An 8,795-nucleotide genomic window follows, 5' to 3' on the forward strand; every position below is an offset into this window, starting at 1 on the left:
GTTCACACCTGGGTCTAAAGTGTTATATTTCCACTTTCCATATAACATGAAAGGACCCAACATGAGTAGCTGATATTTCATCATCACATGTAAAAGGAAACAGCTGCAGAAATCAGAGTACTCCCAAAGTCATATTGTTGACTAGAGATCCATAAAAGGACAGCCATATATTGGCTCAGAAGTCCATTGTAATATGGCCTCTTCACTGTTGCTTAGTAAGCAATGCAAGTCTGCATTATTTCCATGGCAACCATGACTTCTTCTGAGCCCAATCAGGAAGAAATCACAGCATACACTGCAATATGAGTGATAGTAGACATTGCACTAACAGACACCACTGTCAATACATTTTTCCCATATGAACAAACCAAGAGCTGCCTATTCTATCTTCACATACCAAGGGCCATTGCATGAGAATAGGATGATGGTAGTGCATACAGACATTAGATATGCTCCAGGCAAAAATTATATGAGCAATTAACAACCAAGCATAGCACCATCATACTGTATAATTGGCACTGCTTCATATTGATACAATCAGTCAAAGACATGCTTATACTGGACTGTGACAATAGAGCTGCAGACATCAGGCTGTGAACTCTGCATTAGCACATCTGAGATGTACTGTCATGCATTGGCCTACAACAGTCAGCTGATTTTATCTCATTTCCTACCATTTATCTAGCATTGCAGAGACCATCAAAGCATTTGATCACCTATGTGTGGTGTCCCTACTTTATGACATTGCTAGCCTATAGACTTTCTAGCAACAGTAGTAGATGCACAACACAACTTGTACAATGTCTTCTATCACTTTCTAGGATCAGTACAGTGTCATAAAGCTCTGTGAACCCATAATATTGATAGCTATGCCATTCACATGTGAGACAGAGCCAATATTATGAACATACTCAGCATTAACTATGGCCTTTGTGCCACAGGTGTTCACCATTTTCTGCATATGCCATTGCCTGCCAAGGGTTTAGACATGAGCCAATCACTACTTATAGCTAGCAAGCAGTACAAGGTGAGTGGAATCATACAGAATATTCCCTTGTTTTATCCACATTTTCTGAGCCCAGACACAGCAGATAACTCGGACTTTCCATTTTGAGAAGGTCAGGTACCACATATGGCAGGTTTCATTCAGTCTCATATAGCCACACAATCCATAGGCAGTTGGCAAGCATCACAGGAAACACAAACAAAGTGAAAGAACCAGTGTGTACAGAGGACATGTATTTTATTTTGCTTTGTGAATGGTGGGTGCCATGTTTATATGAATCCATGGGAAGGCATACTATGTACATCCTCTCTGACATATATACATGACTGGGAATATTCCCAACTGTTTTTTGGGAGACCATAGCACAGCAAATACAGTGTCACTAATGAGCTTGTGGCTTGCTTCAAACTCAGCCCAATAGTCTGCCTTTGCAGGGCCTATTGAAGAGTTGAACTGAACAGAATAGCCTGGGATCCTGTCTGGAGCTGCCAGTCCCTGAGAATTCCAGGTGATAATGGTGCTTACAAGATGGACCAAGACTCATTGAAAGAGTGGCTTGTATCAGGCTATGCATGGGAAACTCTGCATTATTATATGTTTTCTGCCATATGGCCTCAACAGTCAACCCAATACAAATCCATAGTACTATCTAATTTTTCTCTATTTTCCTGCTATTTATCCAGTCCTGCAGAGGCCATGCACGGCCAACTTCCCAAATGGGCAGGGGACTAACCATATATGGCAGTTTTGTATGTTTGATATCCTCCACCTCACAGAGCCCATACATGTGGAACTGTCTTGTACAAGCATCATACACACACCAACATTTGCTTATATCCCCAGTATCACTTGCCAAGGTCAGTACTCTGTGAAAAACAACAAGAACACCTAATCTGGGCACCCCTGTCAGTACTCAAGGGGCATTCCATGGAGAAGCAATATTTTGGGATTTTTCCGCATTTAATGGGTAAGAGCTCAGTTAGTGTGGCTTGAAGCCATCAAAAAACTCGGCATGAAGAGCTGAGATTGAAAGATTACTTTAAAAGGGAACATTTGTCAGCATTTTAGCCAATGGGAGTGCTCCAAAATCCCCTTTGAGTGACCGGAGTCGTCGACAGGCCGGAATTCCGGCCTGTCGACGACTCCGCTTCGGCAACGGGCGCTTAGTCGAGCGCTTAGTAAGCGATGTAAGTGCACACTGTTACTGCAGCACAATTCACTTGGTCTGGGGTCAAGAAAATGCGGATTAATCAGACAATATTCCAGGATATATGTGGAGCATCCCTGAGCATATGCACAAGTAGAGAATATTGCCATATATGGTTATTCAGTGCTGAGACATCAAAACACGCATGTTATTACCATTTTTCCCCACCAATAGCTGTGCTGTGCAACTTCCAGACACATCCATGCATTGTAAACTATGCACATATCTATACAGGTCATAGGCAGTGTGTTTCAGAGACAACAAGCCATTCATATCTGCACAGTCACTTGTGATTCTCTACATGTTGTCCTTTGTTCTTCATTCCTCTAATGTATGATTAACCCTTGAAATGATGGGCTATCAAATGAGTTTATCATCTCTATAACCTCTATAAGAGTTAATTAGATTTCAGTCAGTGTATCCCAGTCGAATGCCACACATTCATGCATGTGTTTCTCTGTTTCCTGAATTTCAAACAACTGGGCAAGTCATACTAGTGATATATTGTCGGGGCCTCCATACAAGATGAATTGCCTTCATATACAAGGCAATACAGATGAGTCTGATTACACATAATATTCCCTGATTTTATCTGCATTTCGTGAGCCCAGACTGAGCAGGTTAAGCAAAATTACCATTTTAGGAAGGTCAGCTACCCTATTTAGCAAGTTTGAGATGTCAGAGAATCTGTGGGCAGCATATAGGCTTCAAAAGAGAGACTTTTGAGGTGAAAAGGGATGCACTCATGTGCACAGAGGCATTTGCATGTTTTTTGTTTTGTGAATTGTGCCATAAACACTGAAGGTAATGGGCAAGTCACAGCAGCTATAGACTCTATGACATCATACCCATCACAGAGATTATTTTGGGAATTTTCCGCATTTTAGTGAGGCCACAGTACAGCAGGTACAGTGCCACTAAGGAGCCTGTGGCTGAGATCCAAACTCAGCTCAAAACCTCGGCAGCCTGCCTGATTAGGGCAGAAAAGGGGCTTGTTGCACCAATCAGAGCAGCTCGGCATCCCTCTCGTGCCGTTCGGAGGTGCAACCGTGCCAAATTTCCGCACGGTTGCACCTCCGAACGGCATCTGGGCGCTTGATGGGCGCTTAGTAAGCGATGTAAGTGCGGACTGTTACTGTGCTTTTGAGAGCTTGTTTAGACTCAGAAAAAAGCGGAAAATTGAGACAATATTCAAAATGATCCAGGCAATGTGAATGAAGCTGTATATTGCATGGGTTTGACATCAGATCAGATAGCATTCTCAATAACCTGGTAAGATGGTTGCTGTGGCCCCAGTGAGCTTATATAAGCCTGCTACTTCACTCTTGGAACTGCTCATGTACTGGACAACCCTATAAGATCATAGTGTAAGTACACATTCAGGTATGTATCCCTAGATTGTGTCTGTGAGCAAGACAAAGCCAGCAGTGGATGCATAATTACCATATGGAGTATGTGACCTTCCCAAAGAGGAATCATACACAAACAGGGGCATGTAGGGCTCAGAGAAATGCAGAAAATCTATGAAATATACAGACACATCAAAGACAAATGTATGATTGCCTTGAGCTGCAATGGTTACCATTACATTGTATGCAAGGGCCATAAGATGGCAAAAGATGCTCAGATTAACCATTATAGTCCTTGTTACCTGTATTATTGAAGCTACTGAGTAGTCCACAGTGTCTGAACTACACATATACATTGCAGTGTACATATAGGAGTCATAAACAAGCAGATTGAATCTGCAGAGGCACATGTGCATTTTTTTTGCTTTGCATTTCCTGGCCTAGCCAGCCACTGTATGCACTCAGTAAAATTCCTGTATACTCTCTGAATGAAGGGCTATCAGATGAGCATACTATGTATACTATGATTTGTTACTGGCTGAGGCTATATAGGCCCTATAGTGTGTGAGCGCTTGGAGCAATGGCCCACCAAGCTGCCAGTCACATGATATGTTTACCAGTTTCCTTATTGGGGGAACTGCTAAGGCGTTTCATGGCCCTCAAATCCATAACTGAGCGCTTAGCCACTGCATTTGTTTGTATCTGTTGGTCCAAGTCGCGTCGTCTGGGAGTCTGAAATTTCAGACTCAGATAAGCAACCCATACTAACAGTTACTTATCTCTGCTTATCGGGGTGGCTGCATGTCACGTGCACTGTGGGAACAAACTGCCATTCCGGAGGAATCGCTAAGGCGTTTCATGGTGGTCCATCATAAGAACGATACCTTCGTACCTCAGGGATCGTAATGTTGTGGGTGCTGTCATTCTGGTGGCCAATGATCTTGACTGAGGGGTGGATATTGGGTGGATGGCACGGTATTGCATGTTGTTGCTGATGTTATGATTGTATGATGTATGCCCATGATATATGCTATGACTATAAGATGATTATGTTCCATGCATATCTGGTGTGCAATGGCAGGAGTCAATAGGGAGCTTCCACAATCATTCTGTATGATTCTCTCCTCAAATACGCAACAGTGCTATGTGGGCCCTGCAATTATTTGATCAGCCACGTGATGGGAAATTACAAAGAGCTTCACATGATCAAGTTGAACTGTACTAAGCGCCTACACGTCTCTGTGACTGCAACTATCATCATGCTGCTGCAACGTTTGATAACATTCATCCTTGCTGTGTCTGTTGTTTGCATATGGATCCATATCCATCACTTTAGCAACATAACAGACCATGCAATCACATTGTCCTCTCAATGCTTACATATGGAAAAGTCTGGAAGTGTGCTAGCAGACACACAACAAAAATTATCTGCACCCTCTATAGTAATGGCTCAGGATAGCACCATCACAAAAATGCTTCCAAAAAATCCATCTCTACCAATACACCCACCTCTGTTGCTGAAGCATCATACCACAACCCATCATATGTTAATGGCTCACCTACTCTTTTCATGTATGTTGCTGAACAATGAGATATCACTCATCAACCTATACTTACAACGTAACATGATGTTATCACATGATTTTGCTGTCCGATGTATGAGACTCTACCAGGCCAATCTAACTAGTGCTCAGTTTGGCAGCTTCATCTCAGTGGTATATCCTCGCAACCAAAGACTTTCAGCCTGTAAACCATCTGTCAACAACAAAAGCAACTTTGTGCAATTTGGTGGAGGTGCAAAGAGACATGTAGCAGGTGAACAATGGACATGGAAACAGCTCATGTCATACTGTAGCGATGCAGCTCAGCTCCAACATGACAGTTACATGCCCAATGAATTATTTGTGTTCACATATTATTGCAAACAGGAGGATGTAAAAGCATTTGCAGCAGAGTCTAGTAATCTTGTTGCAGCTCAGATACCATTGATTGAATTGACAACATTACCACTGAGACACTTGAAGATTATTTCAAAAATGCATGGTCTTGAATGCACATCAAAGTCATCTGTTGATGGCATCCGGACTGCCATGAAATCACATCAATGTTCTGCAACATGCAACACTTTCACTTCCTTATTGCAGAAGTGGAAAGGTCCTGTCCCACGTTATAATCATGTGCAAAAATTTAGGGATACTGTCAGGGCAGATAATACAACTTGTCAAAATAAAACACCATTCCCTCCTCCACCTTCTAGCAAAGCTTTGACAGAACAAGTTATAACCAATTTCAGTCATGCCATCCACCCTTCACAACACATTGAAACAGGTTGTGCTGTGTGTGGCATGTTGACACCCATGAAAAGATCATACCCCCTGTCTCCGGTGAAAGATATGTTATCTGTGCTTGATACATATGGATTAGGCATTACAAGGAAGGAGAGACAGTCAGAGTCTGATCCCATAGTTGATCTCAAGGGCCCAGTGCTACTGCCAGGCTCTTCTCATGTGTGTCATACATGCAAACTTGCACTTGAAGGGGGTGCTATCCCAAACAATGCACTTGCAAATGGACTGTGGATTGGTGAAGTACCATCACAGCTTCAGAACCTGACCTGGGCTGAGCGCACACTCATTGCTCGTGTGAATCACAATAGGTGTGTTATACGTGTCAAAGGCTCTCTGCAGAGCAAGATGATAGCAAATGCAGTATGCCATACCATTCCTATGCCAAAGGTGTACAATGCCTTACCCCCAAGTCCGGAGGAGCTTGATGAGGTTCTGGCATATATCTACATAGGACCAACCAAACCAGTCATCAAGGACCATCATCGAACTCCACTCTTGGTGAGGTTTAACAAGGTTGCAACAGCCTTGGAATGGCTGAAATTAAATCACATAGACTATGCAGACCTCAGTATATCCTATAAAAATCTTGCCATGTATTCTGAAAACAGCCCGCCAGTTGTGGTTGACTATCACCCTGGTGATGGCCAAAAAGACGAAGAAGCAAGAGCAGCTAATGATACTGATGACAATGAAGGCACAACAGAGGGACCATGTCCTTTTGTTGTTCATGGTCTTGTTGGAGAGCAATTAAATGAAATGAGTACAAATGCACTGCGAGCATATGCACTGCAATACTTCAAGAACAAGAAAAACATGGCACTGGGCATTGGACAGTCAGAACAACCAGAATCTCTATATGGCAATCCACAGCTATATCCTCAGATGTTTCCTTGGCTATTTCCATATGGACTTGGTGGCCCTGGGAACACTCGAGGCACTAAATGTGTTTCAGAGATTGAGAGGAAACAGCAACTGTTAATGTACCATGACAAGCGATTTCAGATGGAGCAATATTTCCCACTTGTAGCATTCAATCATGAGCAAATTAGGAGTAGTACTACAGGTGGCTTTCTACTTGCTGAGCAACAGAAATTTCCTGACATAGCCAATCGCCTATTGTCTATCAATGAAGATGTGCTTGCTGGTTTAGCGGAGAAGCTGAAAGATGGCCACTACTACAAACCAGAGACACAGGCTGAGAAGGACTGCTACCAATTGATCCAGGATGTTGACCACGTTGCTCACAAAGTCCAGGGCTCACTAACGAACAGAAAATACATGAGGAATGAAATCTGGGCTCTCATATCATACCTTGGTGCACCTTTGTGGTTCATAACATTTGCACCTGCAGATGTGAAGCATCCTTTGTGTTTGTATTTTGCAGGTGCTGATGAAACATACAAACCTGAGATATTGGACAGCAATACACGTACAAGATTGATTGCAGCTAATCCTGTTGCAGGTGCACGCTTTTTTCATGTTGTTGTACAGTTGTTTATTCAACATGTACTTGGAGTAGGTGCTAACCATCCTGGATTGTATGGTGAGACTTCTGGATACTATGGCACAGTTGAGCAGCAAGGTAGAATGACACTCCATCTCCACATGATGCTATGGATCTTGAATTCACTGACACCACAGGAAATCAGGGACCACATAATGGATTCCAGTTCTGACTTCCAACAAAATTGGTTGAATATCTAGAAGGGGTGCACCAAGCAGAATTTATTGACTCAACCATGGCTGAAGTTGAGGACAATATAACACAGGCTCAGGAGTCAACTGAGTATCAGGATCCCACTCAGACTTTGCCAATTGCTCCCGTCACAGATGCTCAAGCTGATTCACACACAACAATGGGTACATGGTGGGAGAAATTCAAGTATACAGTCAATGACATTGTGTACAAATCAAATCGCCACCAGTGCTCCACTGCCCCGGGAGGTTGTAAGCTGGACAAAAAGTCAGGCAAACTGTTGAAGGTCTGTAAAAGACGCTTTCCAAGATCAGTGAGACCATGTACCATCATGGATCCAAACAGTGGTGCGTTGCTCATGAAGCAAGGTGAAGCCAGACTGAATAGTTTCACACCAGCTTTGACATATCTATTGCGATGCAACAGCGATGTAACCAGCCTTCTCTCAGGTACAGCGATCAAGGCGATCACTGCATATGTAACAGACTACATCACAAAGACACCTTTGAAGACTCACACTATGTTTTCTGCAGTGAAGACAGTGTTCACACGTAACACTGAGCTCAAGTCTGGGGATGGCAGTGACCGCAAATTGCGTGCTCGTAGACTTATCACCAAGGTAGTCAATGCTCTTTCTGCCAGTGCTGAAACAGGTGCACCAATGGCATGCATGTATCTGCTGAAACAACCAGATCATTATACAAGCCATGTGTTTAAGCCTTTCTATTGGCGTAACTACAGGTATGAGGTTATGAAGGCATGGACAGAAGAAGAAACTGTGTACAATCCAAATGAAAAACCTGTCAAGGTAGTTATTGGAAAGAGTAAACAGAACTTTGTAGGCATTTCTCAACAAATGGACTATGTACACAGACCTTCAAAGTATGAGAATGTGAGCCTATATGACTGGGTACGACTAGGCGAGAAGCAGACCATGGGTCGTGCTATGAAGCGGGCTACCCAGAATACAACAACTGTCAATGCTTCAGAGAAGCAGGAGCCTGTAAAGCATGAGCTGACATCTCCTGCAGATGTGAAGAAGCTAAGAGAAATAAAGTCATTGCCGAGATGTGTCGGTGGAGGGCGGCCAACTAAGCATGAGTCTGAAAGTGAAGAAGAGCCACTGTTCACAAAGTTGACAGCCATAAACGCAGAAAGACAGAAAAGGAAGGACATCACTGAACAGTTT

General features: G+C 43.1%; 1 protein-coding gene across 1 annotated transcript; it reads left to right on the forward strand.

The window, feature by feature from the left end:
* Positions 1-8,216: 8,216 nt before the first annotated feature.
* On the forward strand, positions 8,217-8,576 carry B0H18DRAFT_856268 (uncharacterized protein; the record flags this gene model as incomplete). Its single annotated transcript, XM_048039654.1, has 1 exon — positions 8,217-8,576. A coding segment is annotated over one exon (360 nt), but the record flags the coding sequence as incomplete, so codon positions are not given.
* Positions 8,577-8,795: the final 219 nt, after the last annotated feature.

The sequence above is a fragment of the Fomitopsis serialis genome, assembly GCF_022376445.1.
Source record: "Fomitopsis serialis strain Sig1Antser10 chromosome Unknown B0H18scaffold_181, whole genome shotgun sequence".
NCBI classification, from domain to species: Eukaryota; Fungi; Basidiomycota; class Agaricomycetes; order Polyporales; family Fomitopsidaceae; genus Fomitopsis; species Fomitopsis serialis.